This window comes from Marmota flaviventris, chromosome 1 (assembly GCF_047511675.1).
Source record: "Marmota flaviventris isolate mMarFla1 chromosome 1, mMarFla1.hap1, whole genome shotgun sequence".
NCBI classification, from domain to species: domain Eukaryota; kingdom Metazoa; phylum Chordata; class Mammalia; order Rodentia; family Sciuridae; genus Marmota; species Marmota flaviventris.
This window is the reverse complement of record NC_092498.1, coordinates 163742388-163763267: the sequence shown is the minus strand read 5'-3', so window position 1 is coordinate 163763267 and position 20880 is coordinate 163742388. Positions and strand designations below refer to the sequence as shown.

The 20880-nt window shown below is 42.7% G+C and overlaps 1 protein-coding gene across 1 annotated transcript; it reads right to left on the bottom strand.

The window, feature by feature from the left end:
* Positions 1-4240: 4240 nt before the first annotated feature.
* Positions 4241-5800, bottom strand: LOC139707332 (ras-related protein R-Ras2). Its single transcript, XM_071618533.1, has one exon. The coding sequence runs from the start codon at positions 5790-5792 to the stop codon at positions 5178-5180; it is 615 nt and encodes a 204-aa protein (XP_071474634.1). The 5' UTR covers positions 5793-5800; the 3' UTR covers positions 4241-5177.
* Positions 5801-20880: the final 15080 nt, after the last annotated feature.

The following is a 20880-nucleotide window of genomic DNA, read 5'->3' as shown; positions in this document are numbered from 1 at the left end:
TCTGGCACTTGTGAGGAACAGTGTCAGGAGAGGGTGACCCCTGAGGAAAGTGATGGGAAGGACTGGCTGGAAAGGAAAATGGGGTCAAATCATGAGGCAAACAGCATACATGTAATCTTGTGGCATTGGATAATTCCCCACAGATGCTAAAGTATATTTAAAAATAGCTCAAAAAGATAACAAACAACCTCAGTTGCCTTCCGTCTTCCCAAGTCTCTGTGTGACCCCAGCTCGGTCACTCACTCGGAGACCAGCACATGTAGACTCTGCCTGAGGAGTGTTCAGTAGCGAGCTGCTGTGCAGAAGGCTCAGACCTTAGACACCCGGGCTTCAGAATGCACTTACCTCCAGTTCCTTAAGAAGGCCAGATCCCAGGGCTCTTCCCCCAGTGAATCCCAGGCCAGTCATTCCACCTTGTTAACTGGGAAATGGGGAACAGCTCTGGGACAACTGTCCAGCTAGACTGAAGTGAAACTGAGACTGCAGAGTGTGGGGACATGCAGGGAGGCGGCCAGCAGCCCTTTCCTGAGCGTGTGTCTGGTTCTAGTCTCTCAGTCACTTCTACCAAGAGAGCCCTTCATATCTTCTCGTGGGTGGGCAGCAGGAAGCCCGGTGGAACTAGAAGTTCTGTGCACCAAAGTCAGCAGACCCCTGAGCCTGAAGCCAGGAGGAGGTGCCAAGCTGAGCATTCCTTGGGCACCTTCAGGCCAGTTGCACAGGTCATCTAGGAAATTGTAGAATCCTTTAAATCAGCCTTAGACAGAGGGGTTTGAAGAGTTGAGGAGATTTCTTTGAGGAGCTGTTGGAGAATTAGGCATCTTCCCCCCAAAACCTAAAGAGAGGGGTGAAGCAGAGGATGCCTCATTACCTCAAGCCAAGCGGCAGGGCTTTAAGGAGTGCAACTGTGGAACTTACCATATGCTCCCAGAGCTTGGGAATGTAAGGATGAGTGTCTCACTCTTGCCTGGCAAGGATAAAGGCTAAGGCTGTGGCAAGAAGGGCCTGGCTCCCTGGAAAGAGAACCACAGCTGGGCAGGGCCTGGCTGGGCTTCCACCTGTGTGGGACAAAGTGTTGTCTTCTAGAATTGACCTTGTGGTGTGGAGCCACCCTGAGAACTTAAAAAAGTATCTCTCCCAAGAGAACTACTGATGGGGGGGGGGGTGTGCAGAGGGGTCCTGACCGAAGACCTATGGGGTAGGTTGCTGGAAGTCCCAGAGGTTGAAGAGCAGGTAGGGACGCTGTGAGCAGCCAGTTGGAGCAGAAAGGACAGGCCTGACCACCTCAAGGGAACAACTGCCAGAAATTCCTGGAGGCTTCTTCCCACCAGAAGCCCCCAGACTCATGCAGGGAGGAAAAGAAGCTTTGATTGTGTGTTTACCACCTTGTGAGGGACGCTGCATACCAGATGAGTGTTCTGCCCAAGCTGCGTGACAGTTGGCACAGTCTCAGCAGCTTAAACAACAGAAATTGATTTTCTCATAGACATGGAAGCCGGAAATCCAAGTCGAGGTGTCATCAAAGCTGCTGTTCTCTGAAACCTCTCCTCAGGGCCTACCACCTTCTTCTCCCTGTGTCCTCACATGGCCATCCCTCTGTGTGTCTGTATCCTGATCTCCTCTTGTATGAACGCCAGCCATATTGATCAGTGCCTGCTTTAATGACTCTTTAAAGACCCTGTGTCTAAATCCACTTTCATTCGGAGGTCCTAGGGGGTTAGGACTTAAGCATATAAATTGGGGAGGGGGACACAATTCAGCCCCTAACACCATCTGACAAGTGTCACCCACCACATAAGCCTGGACTCTCTTTCTGCTTTCACCTTTCACTCTGGGCTCAGCCCTGGAGAGATAAAGGGAGAGAGAAAGTGGATAAAACAGAGTGAGGGAGACAACGGCGTCAATTCTCTCTTGTTGCTGTGACCAAAGCACTTGACAGTAGCAACTGAGAGGAGGAAAGATTTATTTTGGCTCACAGTTTCGGGGGATTCTATCCATGTAGTCAGCTGGTCCCTCTGCTCTGGGCCTTAGGTGAGGCAAGATGGCGGGAAGGTGTGGTAGAGGAAAGCTGCTCTGCTCTCGGCAGCTGGGGGGTAGAGAGACAGAGGTGGGGGTGGGAGTACAAAGGGTGGGAGAGAAGACAGACCCTTCCAGGGCATGACCCCAGCAAGGTCCCACCTCCCAGGAGTCCATTCGGCTGTCAGTGGATGAGGTCAGAACCCTAATGATCTAACCCCTTCCCCACAGCCCCTCTTCTCAACAGGAGGCTCTGGGAGATACTCCAGATCCAAACATACCAAGCGCACCCTCTCCCACTCCAAGCTTCCTGGCCTGAAGCAGGCCAAAGGCAGGAAGAGGAGTTGCAGTGTTCTCAGAAGTACCTCATCAACACCAACATCACAACTCCCATTCAAGGCCTGGTTTTTAATTAATCTAGTCTTTCCATGAAGGCATTGCTTCGGCTTAGTTTCCTAGTTTATTTTCAGGTTTGCTGCAGAAAAAGGCAGTCACATTTAGCTTCCTGGCAGAGAACCTCCGAGAATTAGTGAGCAGCCTTCAAACCATGCTTTAACTTTTGTTATTTGGAAGGCTTCTAAAGGATAAATCTTAATTGAATGGGGAGAAAAGGTTTGGATGTGGCCTCTGTGATGAAAATGATCATTTTAGTTCTAGATTTGAAAGGTATAACACAAGAAAACTCAGTAGACTAACTAGCAGCTGATTTGTGTATTTGTACGTATAATTAAATGCCCAGGCAAAGTGTTAGGAATGACTTGTTCTTAAATGAAAGATAAAGGCTAACACACATAGTTTCTTTTGTCAGAAGAGATATAAGAGATAAGATCATCTAGGGCTATTATAGGTATTTGTCTTCAAAGGAAATTAGATATTTGACTCATGAAAGGAATTATGAAGTGAATTTAAATTGCAAACTTAGTAAAAAATGAGCCCTTTGCTCAATTTAAAAGCTAGGACTTTACCCATAACAGCGCCGCCTTTGTCCGCCGTCTCCTCGCAGCCTCTTGCTTTCTTCCCAGAAGTGGCCTCTATGTGAATGGAGCACTCAGTGGCCTTTGTTTGTCTTTGTGGTCCTGCCACATCTGTCTTTAGTTTTGTCTGTTCAAACCAGTTTCAAGGTGGAGCTCTACTCTATACATTCTCTCATGTATTATTTTTATCATTCAACATTTGTCCCTGAGATTCATCTTTACTGGTGGAATGTACTTTTAATGTATTTTTCTTTCTTTCTTTTTTTCCCCCTGCTGAGTGCCTGTTCTGGAATGGCTATAAACATTTATCTTTCTATTTTCCACAGATGGACATTAGGTTGTTTCCATTCTTTTCTGTCATAAACTATGCTGTTTGTGCACGTGTTCATGCCTCCAAACACCTAGGTACATGTGTCTCTCAGCTCCTAGATTTTTGGATGATAGAGTACACTCAGCTTTTGATTCCCACGCTAGGATGTCCCTATTTCAGGTTATTTTTATTTATTTATGCTGACTCTGTGATTTAAAATGGCATCCTTTATGGTTTTAATTTGCGTTCTCTTGATTACTAATAATTTTCATATGTATTTGGCCATTCATGTTTCTCTTCTGTGAAATTCCTATTTATATCTGTTGCTAATTATTCTATTTAGATTTTTGCTTTTCCTTCTTGATTAAGGAGTATATTCTTTGACACTTAACATGATAACAAATATTTTTCTTATCTTTGGTGGCTTTCTTTTTTTTCTTTTCTTTTTTTTTTTTTGTGATAACAGATCAACTTTAATTTCAGCACCTGAAGCTATCCAAGGGTATGCTCTATAAAGGTCATGGGACTGTTGTACACATTCAATAAAGTGACAACTGTGCAATACCACTTAGTATCTCAAAATCAGGAACATACTTTTGAATTGTTTAAACACAATCCACAGAATTAAAACAAAATCAGAAGCCATCCACAGTTATACTAATTGTCAATTACAAGTTTTACAATTAATACTTGATATAACAGTCAATATATAGCAGGGGATATTGAAATGATTTCAGAGTCTCATCCAGTTGTATTCGATTGGGAAGGTTTCTTGAATGGGGATAAAACTGGCCAAAGATAGATACAACCAGGATCAGACCAGCAAGTAAAAGTTCTACCACAGTTTCTGTAGTTTCCACTTTTTTTTCTTTGTCAGTTAAAAGTGAACAGTGAGAATTAAATACTTATCTTTACATATACACAAGGTATGCTGTGAAGCATATTTGCTTACAAACATATAAAAATACTTGTTAACTAGTTCAATAAGAAAATAATGTATAAAAGTATATAGCAAAAACATTAATCATCTCTGACTCTGGAAAGCTCAATTCCATATTTTATATTACAGAAAACAAAAACAACTTTAGTTTTTTTGAATCCCTTAAACCAGAAATACTTGAAAAGGAAGACAGACAGAAATAATTCATTCTTATCCTTAGCATGGCTGTGAAAGAGTTAAATTAAGAAACCAAGTACACATTGAGATGCCCAAGTCCAGAATGAGTCCAAATATTTGGCCACATAGAACACTATCATCTTCAAGAGGAGGAGTCATAACAGGCTTGATAAGCAGTTTTTAATCCATAAATACAATAGGTATTTTGGTATTTTGGCCACTGGGAAACAAAAGCTGTAGTATCAAGAAAGGTCTGATATGTCTCAATTTTGTAGACTCCATTCAGTGTATTTAAGGTTAACTAAGGTTGACATCAAAATCTTTAAAGATAGGCAAAAAATTCATATTAAAAAAAAAAAAAACCCTCCTGTGGAGGTTAGAATAACAGTAGGTAATATGATTCCAGAAGTTAAAAATTATTTCACAACCTAAAACTTCAGCTTAGCAAACAGCTTAGGTTCCAAAACTGATTCATCCCTATTAAGATGTAAGCCCTTAAAAAAAGAATATGTCTGTATATGTAGACATGTATTTAGAAAGAATCAGATAATCTTTGAAGCAGCCTTAGTGTTTCCTTTAAATTGGTCTGGAAATAACCATTATATTAGCTTCATGGAAAGGATTAGCCGGCTTCTTGGTCTAAGGCTAACACGGTGATCATTTGTCTAAGGCTAGAAAGGTACCAACGTGATGTAAACCATCAGGAGAGGAGGAGGAGATGAGGGCTTTTCCTGGCAGTTGGTAGCTAAAATTCAAGGGATTCTTAGAAAATGACACAATGGCAGCCTTTCTTGTCTTTTTCTTTCCGAGTTGGTTCCGGTGAAGGAGGACATTCTTGCTCTTGAAATTTCCTTATAACCCGGACAAGTTCATGAAATGCTTGATCTACATTCATCCTAATCTTTGCTGATGCCTCCATGTATGTTACTTTAAGTTGCCGTGCTAACTGCTGTCCTTCCTCCTGTGTAACCTGTCTTTGATGATCCAGGTCTGCTTTATTACCAATTAAAATCATTGGAAACTCATCACGATCCTTTACTCTGAGAATCTGTCTTTGAAACTTATAGATTTCTTCAAAACTGCCTCTATCTGTGACTGAAAAAACCAAAAGGAAGCCTTCACCAGTCCTCATATACTGTTCTCTCATGGCACCAAACTCTTCTTGTCCAGCTGTATCCAAAATATCTAGTCGGGCTGCTCTGTCATCTATCACACACTGCTTTGTGTAGGAATCTTCAATAGTTGGATCATAATCTGTTACAAAATAGGACTGGATGAACTGGATGGTGAGCGCCGACTTGCCCACGCCGCCCCCGCCGACCACCACGAGCCGGTACTTCTCCTGGCCGGAGCCGTCTCGCCAGCCGGCCGCGGCCATGGGGACGCCGCGGAGCCCAGCCAGGCCGCGCCGCGCCGAGCCGCCGCCGCCCGCCCTAGGCCCGGCTTCGGGGACGTGTGCGGACGGCGGGCTGCGGGCGAGCGGCCGGGCGGGGGTCCCGAGCGCCGGGAGCTGCCAGGAAGGACTCTCGGCGCGGCAGCGCAAGCCCCGGGGCTGACTTGGTGCCGCCCGAGGCGCGGAGAAGCCGACTCTGGTGGCTTTCTTTTTAAAAATTCTTTTTTTGTGTCTTTTGATGAGCAGAAGTTCTTAATTTTAGAGTGATTACATTTATTAATCTTTTTCTTTATAGTTTTATATTTTGTATCTTGCCTAGATTTGTGTCTTTCCTAACCTAGGATCACAAATAAGGAATATTCCTTAGTTGGCTTCTATAAGACAAAAGGAGTTTTATCTTTTACATTAAACTTTTTAACATGAATAGAATTAATTTTTATTATGTAGGGGTCTAATTTTGTTTTCATTTTGATGAATTGTCAGTTGCTAGATCTACAATAGAGTCTCTTGTCATATGCTTAGTGTTCATATTTGCACAGGTCTCTCTCAGGGCTCTTCGCTTTGTTCCTTAGCTCTGGTATCTATTGTGGCACCAAAGCACTGTCTTAGTTATCAGTGATGTATTTGGTAAGGCCAGTCTTTCCATTAGCATTTCAGGAACGTCTTGGTCATTTCAGCCATTTGCTCTTCCATTCATTTTAGAATCAGCTTTCATGAAAAAAATCTTGGTAATGATTTTGATTACATTTTTCGGATGAACCTGAATTACCTTGGGCTTTAGCTTTTAAATGCATTGCTGGGTTTAGTTTGCTGTTAATTTTGATGTAGAGTTTGCATCTTGGTTCATTAATGAGATTGGCCTACAATTTTTCTTTTTTATACTGTCCTAGTCTGATTTTAATATTAAGTTATACCAACTTGTAAAAAGTGTCTGGAGTGTTACTCCTTTTTCCCATTGTTTTGAGAGGCTGGTGGAGTGATGACAATGCTTTAAAACTGACTCTGGTAATGTTGCCCAAGGAGGTCCAAGGAGTTCCCAGAGATGGAGACCTCAACTCAGGCAAGTGGTGATCTTGACAAATGTTGCAGAAGTGAACTTAAGGAAGTATCAAATAGAGGCACAGAGATTGGTTAAAGAAAGCAAGGAATACACATTCAAGAGAGTACATCTGGAGAGTGAGGGGTGCTTTGGGGGTTCTCAAGTTCTTCGTTTAAAAGGAAAGCTTGGTGAGGTGTGAGTGTGGGTAGGTGTGGGGATAACATCAGTCTGGTGATCCCAGGATGGTCTGTGGTGGTCTGCTCATACTCAGGATCCTTAGGCTGACATGGTCTCCATTATCTGATCAGTAGACGATGTTGGAAAATCCCCTACATTATACGTTTCTTTAAATAGTGTATCTCTCTTTGCTTAATCTATTTATTATGTGGGCTAATTAACAGTGCACAAGGTAACTTTAACAAGTGGGTGAATTTCCAGTAACTTGAAGACTTACAGATTTCCCAGAAACGTGGGAGTGCCAGGCCTGGAAGAAAAGCTGACCTGTGAGTGCCAGGCCTGGAAAGGTCTGCAGAACGTCAGGTGGAAAGTTTATTTCCTTGTCCTCCTTTTTGTCTTCTTTTGGCCTATCCTTCTGTTTCTTCTCTCCTGCCTCAGTAATAGTTGCCCAGCTCTGGGGACATTCTGAAAGCCACTTGAGCTGTGCATTTTCAGGGGGTGAATTAGAAGCATGTGAATATCATCTCCATAAATTTGTTATGTTAGTCAGCTTTCTGTCACTGTGTCAAAATACCTGACAGTAACAACTTGGGGAGGAGAGATTATTTTTACTCATTGTTTCAGAGGCTTCAGTGCGTGGTCAGCTGGCTCCATTGCTCTGGGCCTGCGACAAGGCAGAATGTCCTGGCAGAGGGTGTGGTAGAGGACACCACCTCCACTATGGAGCTGGAAGCAGAGGGCAGGAGGAAGGGGCCAGGAACAAGTATAGTCCCCTAGGGTGTGTCCCCAGTGACCTACTCCCTCCAATCATACCCCACCTGCATACAGTTCCCACTCTCTTTCGGTAGTCCACTCAAAGGAGTCATCCCCCCAAGAGTCTAATCCACTGAGAGGTCAGACCCCTCATGATGCAGACACTTCCTGAAAGCCCACCTCTGGACATCACTGCACTGGGGACCAAGCCTTTAAATGCACAAGCCTTTGAGGACATTCCAGATCCAAACCATAACATTTATTAATCAAAGTAAAAAGCACTTTCTCCTGCAATCACCAATAAGTCAAAATAGCTCTAAATCACTTACTCTAAATCAGTATGTACAAGTTCTTTCTCTGTCTCCTCTTCCCCTTACCTCTTCTGCCCTGCACTTCCCCACTGGAAATGTTGAAAAACAAAGTTTAACTTATTTATTAAAAAGGATTGATTTAACAAAACAAGTAGAGAAGACACAAACATCACCTTCCAACAGCCGCCCACAGGGATGATGGTGCACAGCAACCTGGGCCGACCGACCTTGACAACAGTGCAGCATTTAAGGTATCCAGAATGTTTGGGGAACACCCCACTTCTGCACAAGAAAGACAGCAAGGGAGCCATACTGTGGTGACAGTCAAGTTACAGTCAAGGGATCCTGGCTTCAGGGAAGGGTCCTAAAGCCTTTCCCTGGGTTTTATCAGAAGTTTATAACCTCCAGTTGTATAACTAATCCACAAATTATTTTTGTATAAATGGGTTATCTTGCACAGTTGCCTACAGTGACAGTCACCGGCCTCTTTTCTGCCTGACCACATGACACTGTGAAATCTCCCTTAGATCACCATGTCACTGCAGAGAAGATCTAAATACAGGCATACCATAAGGATTTCTTGTGCACGCCTTCTACCAGGTTATATGTGATATAATGAATGAAGTGGGCTTCTTCAGTGGAAGAGGCCACTGGTAAGCATATCCTTAGAGTGATTGTTAATTATTCCCACCTTGTTTGCTAAACAGAAGATTTTATCCATAAGAAACAATTTTCATGACCCTATGATAATTCAAAGACCTTGAACCAAATACGTAGATGCTTATTGTCTTCAATGTATGGAGCATATGAGAGCTTTGCAAAGCTTATTTTAAAAAATGAGTTGTAGTTGTAAGGTGGGGGGTGGCCAAAGCCCCACTTGTAAGTGAGGGAGGAGAATCAAAGGAGAAAACAGATGGCTCAGGTGCCGTGGAGTGTCTGTGTCTCCAGTGCATTACACGCCACTAGAATGGACGCTCTGTGAAAGACAGGCTTTCTAGTGCCCATTGCTGTATCCTCAGTGCTTGGAAAATGCAGCATGTACTAGAGAGTTAATAAATTATATTTATTTGAATAAATAGTGAATATGTGACTTACACAGAAATGAAATTGAGATTTGGTACTAAATGGTGCTTGGAGGAGTGAATTGGTTATTAAATGAATATTCTGGTGTTATTCTTGGTATTGACTCTTGAAGCCCCTCATTAGTTCCTGGTCCCACATGGCCTGTCCCCACTGAGGGAAGCATGGGATTCTGAAGGCAGGAGGAGGGGGCTTCTAGGGAGTCAGCTAGGCCGGGAGTGGGAAGAAGTAGATGCCAGAAGTAACCTCTCACACACGCCTGCTCATGTGCACACACGTGTACACACACACACACACACACACACACACGCAGCCTGGCGTAGCCTGCGCTCCACCCTGCCTCTGCTGGTTTGTCATGATTTCAGCCTCTAACTTTTTATGATTTTTTTATTTGTTCTTCTTAGTTACATGTGACAGTAGGATATTTGACACATTATACATACATGGAGTATGACTTTCAGCCTCTAATTTGGTCCCCTCTTTCAATTGTGAATTCCTCTCAGTCCCTCACCTGCCAGAGTGAACCTTCGGTGTCTTTAGCCACTGCAGTTGCTTCTGCTGGCCTAACTCTCCAGCTCCTTTATACACTTTTCCTGTAGCTCTTAAGAAAGGTCATTTTGTTATTTGAATTTAATGGTGTGAATGAAATATGATGAGAAGAGTTTGATAGATTGATTCAAACTCCGGTATTGACCAAAGGGGCTTGGATCACAAGATATGAGCTCACATACTCTTCATGTGGAAGCATTGTTTTCTTGTCAGATATTTTGGTCACAGTGAAGCAAAAGCTAACTAATGCAGAAATTTGAGGACAAAAAGTTTATCTGAGGCTCACAGTTTCAGAGGTCTCAGTCCATAGATGATCACCTCCATTGCTCTGGGTCTGAGGCAAGAAGCTGCTCACCTCTTGGCAACAAAGAAGCAGGGGGCAATGGGAAGGGGCCGTAGGAAAGAACAACGCTTCCAGACCACGCCCCAGTGACCTGTTCTCCAGTCACTCCCCACCCGCCTACAGTTATCACCCAGTCCATTCAGAGTGCACTAATTAGGTTACAGCTCACACAATCCAATCATTTCACCTCTGAACATTCTAGCATTATCTCACATGAGCTTGAGGGGGACACCTCATACCCAAACCATGACACATGGCTCTGTGTCTGAACTGTATCATGCACTGAGACTCTCAGCTCTGCCCTGCAAAAGGCTCAGAGAGGAGGGAGGTGGACAGCACATAACAACAAAGCAGAGTGGTCATCCTCTAGGAGAGGGACCTCAGAGGCCCAGTGGAGCCAAAGGAGACAGTGGTAACTCCCAGATGGGGAGGTTGACCATGAAAGGGTGCTGCAAAGAGATGCAGAAACTAAGTCTTGAAGGCTGAATGGGAGCTGGGTGCATGCATGTGCATGGTTGGGTGCAGCGTGAGCATTGCACACGGCATCCCAGAGAGAGGTGCTGGGAAGAGTGGAGTTGACACAGCAAGCCGTCCACAGCACTGGGAGCAAAAATGTTGCTGATGGTTGAATAAGAAACCATCAGAGCATCCAGCAGACTCTAAAGTCTTGTTCCTCAAAGTGAGATGTGGTGACCAGCACCACCTGTGAGCACATGAGGAACACAGGTCCTAGGGCCCTCCCCACTCTGAACCATAGTGGCCCCTCAGCTGGACCTCCAGGCAATTTGCATTGTGCTCATGTTGAAAATGCAGAACGGTCCTTATGGAAGGTGGGTCCTCTGTTGGAGGAGTCTGGGGCAGTTGTCAAAAGGGAAAATAGGGGCTGGGGTTGCTGCTCAGTGGTAGAGTGCTTGCCTCACATGTGTGAGGCGCTGGGTTCGATTATCGGCACCACATATAAATAAATGAATAAAATAAAGGTCCATCAACACTAAAAAATATTTTTTTTCTTAAAAAAAAAGGGAAACCAATTCTTGAACCACATAATCCTCTCTGTTTTCCACCCCAGGCATGCGCCAAGGCCACGACCATGGCACCCAGTACCGCTTGGCAATCTACCCGTCCTCTGCTGCGCAGATGGAGGCAGCCCTGAGGTCCAAGGAGGACTATGAGAAGGTAGGCCCCCTCACCTGCTGCCACCCTGACTCGGGCAGCCCTAAGGGCTGAGGGAGATTGGTTCTTTTCATCTGGAACTGTGTTCCATTTTGAACAGCTTTTACCTGTAAACTGTCTCTTCTCGGGTCCTTTTTCATTTAGACTTTTATTACCTGGACATGTGTGGTTGTGGTCATGCAGGGGGCCGCTAACATCCAACTGTCTCAATTCACATGTTGTCTGTGTGACTTAATAGTCATGTGCCTGAATCTTAGAAATCATGTGCAAGAGAGAGTTTCCCCACGTGACTTATGTACCGGTGATCTAGCGCACCTGCAGCTGTGTAGTAGTGGTGACAGTACTAGGATAGCAACGGCCAACTGGCCGGATGTTGGCTACAGGCTGATTACTGTTTGAGGTATTTATAAGTGAAGGTATTTCATAAATCTCTCACTGTACCTTTCTATATATACACATAAATATGCTTAGAGGTAGGTGTATCTCTCAGTATCTTCACATAAACTTGTATGCAGTCATCTATTTCTGAGATCCTTGTTTCTAGTTTTGATACATATGAATTTCTAACTTGATAATTGATTTCTAGTTTGATTCATATGAATTTCCTTGGTATAATTTCCTAGGTATAATATACATACCAAACAATCAAAAATTTGCCTGTGAAAGGTGAAATGGTGAGCTTTTATGCCATAAAGTAGTCCATCTTTTCTTTCATATTTACCTTAGAACATATTTTTGAAACTGGGAGCCACAAAGTAGGGGAGACATGGTTTTCACCATTGGCTTCCCAGCTGAATGAGGAGGCAGTGTCTGGGCAGGTGACCAGGACTGGCCCTCCTCAGCTGTATGCTTAGATTTATTCCTAAGAGCGGGTGGATTCTGCCAACCTCCCGTTCCATTCATTTTCTGTTTCCCATTCTCCCTCTTCAAGGTTGGCATTTAGTCCGTGTCACTGCACTCTGTGGCTGCATCTAATGTGAGCCTGGTGGGACCCCATGCGCCAGCTGTGACATGACTTAGGTTACTAAGTGTAATGGTCGTCACTGGTTGCCCCCAGCGACCCCTAGCAACCAGCTTCTTCAGCAACTTCTTGATGTGCGATGTTTAGAGTGACAGTATTGCTTACCACAGAGCAGCCATTTGAACATAAAATTAGCTGATTTTATCACAGGGACCAATTGTTCAGCTAATTAGATGTGCAGTACCGCTGAGGGGCCAGAAACCAAAAGTGATTTTCCATCTAAACTGTGGTTTTCTGCAAAGCTGGCTGGGCTGTGGATCCCGGCTCGCACGCAACCGAGGGAAGGAGGATGGCTGAAGAGGTTTGTTATTTCCTGTCAGACTGGAGGGGCAGGAAGACCTCAGGAGAAGGACCACCTTGAGGAGTGAAATTTGAACTTCACACTGGGTGTGCTGACCCTGAACGCGCAGGGTTATTCTCACTGAGCTTGACAGATAAAGGCTGTGGAGGTGTTCTTGCCTTTTGAGGAAGTCTTTGTAACCTCTCCTTAACCTCTTTTTCATATTCAAAATTTTTCCTTAGAGAATTTCACATAAGTATTATTTGCTTATAACATTGATTAGAAGATATGATCAAATGTATTATTATTATTTTTAAATATCAAACGTGGACAATTTACCTGCCAAGTATGCCTGTGAAACATCTCTGGCATCCTAAACTGAAGCAAGCCTGATATGGGTGGGGTGGTCAGGGATTCTCTTATCCTGAAAATGTGGCTCTTCCTCACTTAGGAATTAAATCTTTTGACCACTGAGAGATTATGTGTCTTGAAATGTGAATGTAAATTAACAAATATAAAGCTAGCTCTCTGGGCCATAGGACCTAACTTCTTCCCAACTCCTCAAGGTTTGTGAGCAGAAAATACAATTCTTCTGAATATTTCTTTCATTAAAAGGGAGAAGAAAAGCAGAGTTTTCCTTTGTATATGTTGTACATCATACTGAGTCTTTTTTTTTTTTTTTTTTTTTGGCGGGGGTTGGGGGGTGGGAAGGAACAAGTTGGGCACAGGGAATGTTCCCGTTGTATTTAAGAAGGCCCCCTCTGCTGTCCTGTGTGGGTAGTCACAGTCACGGAGAGAGGAGAGGTTCAGTGGCCCAGGAATAGATCACGGTGGCCTAAGGTATGATATGAACATGACAGTGAAAGAGAAGCAGGGAAACTAGAGATGGAGCTGAGAGGTAGAATCTGGGTTAATCTGGCCAACTGGCCGTGAGGGTGAGTGACAGGCACGGATGAGGGTGATTCATAGGGAAGGCTGTTGGGGGCAGGCAGAGAAGAAACACAGGGGCCTTGTTTCACTCCAAACACAACAGGGAAGCCAGGAACAAGTTGAACCCAGGGGTGCTTAACCACTGAGCCACATCCTCAGCCCTTTTTATTTTTTATTCTGCCAGCCATATTAAGTCTTAATAAGACTAATACATTTCTGGATGGAGCAAATGCCAAATTACCCACTATATTTCAAATATAAAAAGTGTTGCAAAATCTGTCTCTATCAGTCTTTCTGTTCAGCCATCCACCCATCCATCTACCCACCCATCCATCACCCACGTGACTGCTCAACTCACGTCAGAGTCAGGAAGGAGAAAGAGAGAAGGAGGTGGCAGGAAGGGACCATAGGGAAGAACACACCCCCAGTGACCCACCTTCTCCAGCCACACCCCTCCTGCCTACAGTTGCCACCCAGTCAGCCCATTCAGACTAGGAAGGACCGATTGGGGGACAGCTGTAATAACCTAATCATTTGCCTCTGAATCTTTCCGAATTAATGTGAGCTCTGGGGATACCTCCTATCCAAGACAAAATAAAGACTGTTATTTATGATGTTCACTGAAGCATTTAATTTGTAGCTTAAATGTCATATCTCACCAATGACACTGATGTTTGTGGTCCACACCACCCACAGGGCTCCAGCTCCCCACCCGTGAGTGCCTACTTGTTATTTTCACTTCCTTTTCAACAGTATATCTGAAGGCACCTTACAACACAGCTCAAGGCCCCTGTGTTCCTCCTCTGCCTGCCCCCAACAGCCTTCCCTATGAATCACCCTCATCCGTGCCTGTCACTCACCCTCACGGCCAATTGGCCAGATTAACCCAGATTCTACCTCTCAGCTCCATCTCTAGTTTCCCTGCTTCTCTTTCACTGTCATGTTCATATCATACCTTAGGCCACCGTGATCTATTCCTGGGCCACTGAACCTCTCCTCTCTCCGTGACTATGACTACCCACACAGGACAGCAGAGGGGGCCTTCTTAAATACAACGGGAACATTCCCTTCCCTGTGCCCAACTTGTTCCTGGCTTCCCTGTTGTGTTTGGAGTGAAATCCAAAGCCCTTTGCAGGGTCTACCAGGTCCTGCAGTCATCGTGCCATCTTCCCATGAGACATCTGTAACTGTCATCAGAGTGCCTAAATAGTGTGGCATAGCTGAGATGTGACAAATAGTTCTGGCCCAAAGATCAAGCACTTCTAGGGGCCTCGGTGAGAACCACAGGTGCTCAAGAACTTGTGAACACCATGTAGAATTATTCCAGGTTTCCTTATATTCCGAGGTTAATTCCTGTGTGGGCCCGCTGTTGCCTTGGAGACCAAATCTATAGGTTGTGGAGTTCTGCTGGACTGGGGGTGTTGATGCCAGGAGTAGCAGACTCTCTCCTGCACCCTGATGCTCCTGAGCCCAGAGCACGCTCTCCTGACCAGGGGAGTGCCAAGGTTGCGATTGTACCCTGATACTTGCTGGGATGAAGTCAGACATTGGCCTAGAAAACAACCTCCCTTTCCTAATTTTTGCCATCTCTGACTTGTCTCCCCATATTAGTCCCTGATGGCTATTGTAACCAATTGCCACAAACCTGGTGACTCACAACCACAAGAGTTTATTCTCTCACAGTTCTGGAGGACACAAGACTGTGGAACCAACCTAGATGCCCTTCAATAGATGAATGGATAAAAAAAAAATGTGGCATTTATACACAATGGAGTATTACTCTGCATTAAAAAATGACAAAACCATAGAATTTGCAGGGAAATGGATGGCATTAGAGCAGATTATGCTAAGTGAAGCTAGCCAATCCCTAAAAAACAAATGCCAAATGTCTTCTTTGATATAAGGAGAGTAACTAAGAACAGAGTAGGGACGAAGAGCATGAGAAGAAGATTAACATTAAACAGGGATGAGAGGTGGGAGGGAAAGGGAGAGTGAAGGGAAATTGCATGGAAATGGAAGGAGACCCTCAGGGTTATACAAAATTACATACAAGAGGAAGTGAGGGGAAAGGGAAAAATAATACAAGGGGGAGAAATGAATGACAGTAGAGGGGGTAGAGAGAGAAGAGCGGAGGGGACGGGAGGAGAGGGGGTATAGCAGAGGATAGGAAAGGCAGCAGAATACAACAGACACTAGTATGGCAATATGTAAATCAATGGATGTGTAACTGATGTGATTCTGCAATCTGTATACGGGGTAAAAATGGGAGTTCATAACCCACTTGAATCAAAGTGTGAAATATGATATATCAAGAACTATGTAATGTTTTGAACAACCAACAATAAAAATTAAAATAAAAAATAAATAAAAATAAATAAATAAATAACAACAACAAAAAATTAATTAATGAAAATTAAATAAACTTTAGATTTTAAAAAAAAGAATTGTAATGCAAATAAAAAAAGAATATCATTACCTTAGATTACGTAGAGGAGGTGAAAGGAGAGGAAGGCAGGGTATGAGGGGATAAGAAATATATTAGAATGAAACATATATTATTACTTTATGTATGTATGTGACTGTATGACCAATGTGATTCTACAAAATGTATAATCAGATAAAGTGTTCTCTAAACCAAAAAAAAAAAAAAAAAGAAATGAAATGGAGTAATAATATAATCTTTACATAATAAAATCTCAGGGCATCCTATGTTTTGAATAACGCATCTCCTCATCTTTTTTTTTTTTTTCTCTCTTTCATTAGAGTTAATCACACAAAAAGCTTTCAGGCTGCTGCTGCTAATTTAAATCTAGAGATGACAAGTTTTTTTATTGTTGTTGTTTTGTTTTCTGTTAGCCTTCTATGTGCCTATATTAGGAGCTATACAGTAGAGGAATGCAAGACTCATTGCAAAACAAGTTATTTGTGATTCACATGTATGAACAATATTTAGTAACATGCTAGTTATCATTAGTATCTTTGAGTAGCACTAAGAATGAGGCACATTTAAATCTTGCTCACAGCTTTACAGCAAGGAGACCCATTTATATTCTGGACCTTAACTTCAGTCGTAGGAGAACTCTAACCAACACACTTAGGGACCTCCAATCAGGAAGGTGCCTCCTTGCATTTTCTAGGTTTCCTTAAACAGAGTTGCCAAAAGAAGGGGCCTCCATGATATCCTTTCCTGCTGTTGAACACAAGTTGCAATGCAGAGGATATTCGGTGTGTTTGGTTGTCAACCTGAACATGTCCTAGTTATTGTGACTTGTCTTAGTTTGACGTATCATTTTCTCTGCTGCTGCCTTCCCTTCAGGCTCTCTAGCCCATGATGACAAAGACACAGGCAACCCCTACTCTTCATAATGCCACATCACATCAACAACACTTAGCAGAATGCCTTGCACAGAGCAGCAACACACTAAACAGATCATTCACATATGAATAAATGAAGAGGATTAAAAATTCCTACTAAAAACACCAGGCTGTAAATCTTGTTGTCTGGTGTAAACCTTCATGGCTTAATGCTCTACTTCCAGACCCAAAGAGAAGGAATATGAATGAAGGTATCTTAAAAGGGGCTATTAGGCAGCACATCAAGTCTTTTTATCTTTCAAGTCAGCTTAATTCCCTGGGTTTAGATTGAAACATTATTCATGATACTCCTAAATTCAACCAGAATCTACAGGATAATTGGAACTTTAAACTATTTTTTCCTCTTCTTCAATGAGAAATTATATTATTGCTATTATCTGTCAAACATACTTCCTTCCTCCTACCCAAACATGCAAATTGTATGCAGAGTCTGAAGACAGTCAATCAAGGCAAGGATTGTAGAGGGAGGTGGTATTATTGGCACGTTATATTATGAAGAATGAGAGGCACTGTGGGAAAGTTTTATGCCTATGGTTCTTAAAGAAGTATTCATTTTCAGTATGTCATTCACTAGTTAACTCTGATCGAAGAAAAATATATTCCCCCCCAAATCCACCTGCTACTCTGACAGCCTTTTATTTAATATGACAACAGAACCACCTGTCTGAGTTTCCTGTTTTATATTTTGCATAATATAAATTATTTCTAGCATGTGCCATATGACAATTTGGGATGGATGGCATTAGAGCAATCTGATTTCTATATGTTGCTTTCTTTATCCCCAGGCATATTTTGCATTTATATCCAGCAAATAACAGGAGATATGTTTCAACTCCCCACATTTATTTTTCCCCAAACACATTCATAGACTCTTGTTCAGTGCTCCTTGTCAAGAACTTTGAAAATTCCCCTTTCACAGAATAGGTGTGTGGGAATCATTGACAGAGCTTTCAGAGTTCTTAGTTATCAACTTGGGTCTTTGTTAAGTCAGAGGGGGAGGAAAAGAAAGCTCTTTGGGTTTGTTATCATTTAATCCCCTCACTTTCTTTAATGAACATAAAATAAACATAGCTGATGAGTGGGTTGGTCTTGGCATTCCTGCGATATGTGTAGAAGATACATGTGTACATACATACACACACACACACACACACACACACACACACACACAAATACACATTATAAAATGACAAAGGGAAGAAAAAGGAGGAGTACTTGCCAACCTATTCAATTCATAACTACTGAGACATTGCCAATCATGAGCTAGGAAGAGGACATAAGGTGAAAGCAGAATGATTCAATGCATAACTTTGTATGAGTTATGATGTGTGTATCTTGTTCTTTGAGAGGGTAGGGGATGTGTCTTTTACATTTCTTCATCCAGAACACACCCTTGTAACTTATGAAACCTTACAGGGAGAGTACTTGGTAAATATGGTTGACTGATTCACTCTACATTGAGTCATCCAAAGAAGAGTGACATCATATGCAAACATTTATACATTGATGCTCACACATATTTCAACCAAGATCCTTTCATGTCCTAAAACACTAACCAAGAAAGGTATGAAGGATTGGAATTTTATCCAAATATAATCATTATGGTGGTATTAGAGGGTTATTTAAAAGAAGTAAAAGAGATTTTGAAATGACGTTTAAAGAAAGTAATTAATTTGGGAGAGAATGAACAAGTCAACATTCATCAACTTAAGGAAAAGTTGAGTTTCAAGTTAGTAAACTGTTAGAGAGTTCAGTTAGCTAGAACAATAATATTGGACTAGTCCTATTACAGATTTTATTGTATGAGAAAAAAATTTAGTTAGCTTTACTTTAGAGAGAAACCTGCCACAGCCTTGAATCTGTGCTAATCTAACGATGCTTGCAGATCCAATGGCCCCATCCCTCTCAGCCAGACACCCTGTGACTCAGCACACTACCCAATTCTCATTGCTTAGGACTCAGGGGACAAAGTGAAATTCTGCCACCCACTTAAGTCCCAGGCTGCAACTCCAAAATCTAATCCACAGTTAGGACTTCATTTTAAAAGTGAGCCGAGCTGGTCACCTTATGTGTCCTGCAAAACATCAAGAAAATCTCCTCTCTTCCAACCCAAAGAAAGAAAGAAAATACTTGGAACTTAATTGTGCTTACAACACAGCCAAGTAACTGAGGTGGTAATTCAAAGGAGCAGCTTTGCAATGACTATTCATCATCGCTCATCATGAAGGAACACGCTTAGCAAGGTCTATGAACACTGAGTGTGTTTATTAGGTCATTTACTGATGAAATGAGACTGTCATTGCATTAAATTATCTACTAGTATATAAGCCATGCAAAGCTATAAACATGGTATTTGTTGTGGTCATGCCAAAGAATGATTTTGGGGCTACCTGATCATGCCCTAGGTAACATATTTCAAAGGGTCTTAAACCCAGGGGACTACCTAGACACTTTCAGCTAATATGGATACCACCTCTAACAGGCATTTAAAACTTTCTGAGATAACAACCACAAAGCCTAATCTTAGCCTTGGTCCTGGTGTGCTGTGTAAATCAAATAGACCGGTAGAGTGGTGGCATTTCTGTTCTGACAAAGGGATGATAAACATCATAAAATGACTTTGACAGGATATAATTATATGAAGTATTTAAACAAACTCTGGAAAGTACACAGGCACACACTTACCACCCACCTGTATTTTGCATTACTAAGTGCCCTCCTAAATGGCCAAAGACACCAGTTGTCCTCAGTTCTGTCCTTGTGGGGAGTGATGCCAGATTTTGGATGTATGGTGTTTTATTTCGGGGATGCATTGTACTAAAGCTGCGATTGTTTCCATGGGGAAATGTCCCAGAGTGATTCTTGCCGTGGCACTCGGCTCTCTCAGACACTCCCAGAGAAACCATGATTGAGCTCTGCACTTTGACTTTGATGTCCGACAAAGGGTTGAAGAGGGAGGACTCTGTCATGAGTTCCTTGTCCAGTGGGTCCTGTAGACAGATGGGACCACTGTATGTTCGGCTCACTGTCAGGTCTGGTTGCATGGCAGAATTCAAGAGCAGGGAGTTACCTGGTTAAAAAATATATATATACTGATCTGTCACTCAGAAACTACGATACCTCCATTACCCTTTTACAGCTGCCTTCTCTAACTGCAGGCCCACCCTGAGAAAGCAGAGTGGCCACAACAGGTTGGTTCTTAGTGACCAACACCTTGAAAGTCTGGCCCTCCTTCCAGTCCATTCTTTCAATGCTACCAGACTAAATCCTTCACCTTCGGAGATCTTTACATGCTTGATTTGGAAAACAAATATTTCTGGCACTCTGGCAAGTAGCTCAGGTATTGTTGTTCATGTGATTTTCACCGGCAAAGAAGAGCTAAAAAAAATAGATGTTTTGCAATCCAGTTCGGAGCAAAATTAACGTCTGTTCATTTTAAATGCCAAGAGATGACACAGCTTGGTGACTAGGTAGTGCAGTTTATAATGAAGCTGCCTGGTTTCAGCACATTTTTTGTGGAATTCTGGGCACTTTCTGGATCTGCAGGAGGACATGATGTGTCCTCAGAGCAAATGGTTCAGGGGACCTCATGAATCGCTTCATGTCTCAGTAGCCAATTCACTTGAACATTGCATATATCACTGAGAGGAAAACAATACTCCATACGGGGACAAAGAGCAACTCAGATTCTATGTGGGGAGCAGCTCAGGACAGTCTCCTTTCTGTCTGAAAACAAATGAAAAAAAAAACAATCTTTACAAAAGCATGAGAAATTGGACTTTGTCATCTGTTGGGGAGCACCAATTTTTTCTAAGCCAAATATTAAAAAGAAATGCTGTGATATTTTTTTGTGATGAAGAAATCTCATTTATTAGTAAATAACAAAATAACCCTCAGTCCAAAACCTCCCACCCATATCAGTCCGTCAATGTGACAGCTCAAATTGAAACCCAAACCATATTAAAAAATTTTGCTTTGGAGCCTGACAGAAATGTTTAAAGTATGGTATTTTTGAAAATGTTGCAATTCTAGGCCATATTTT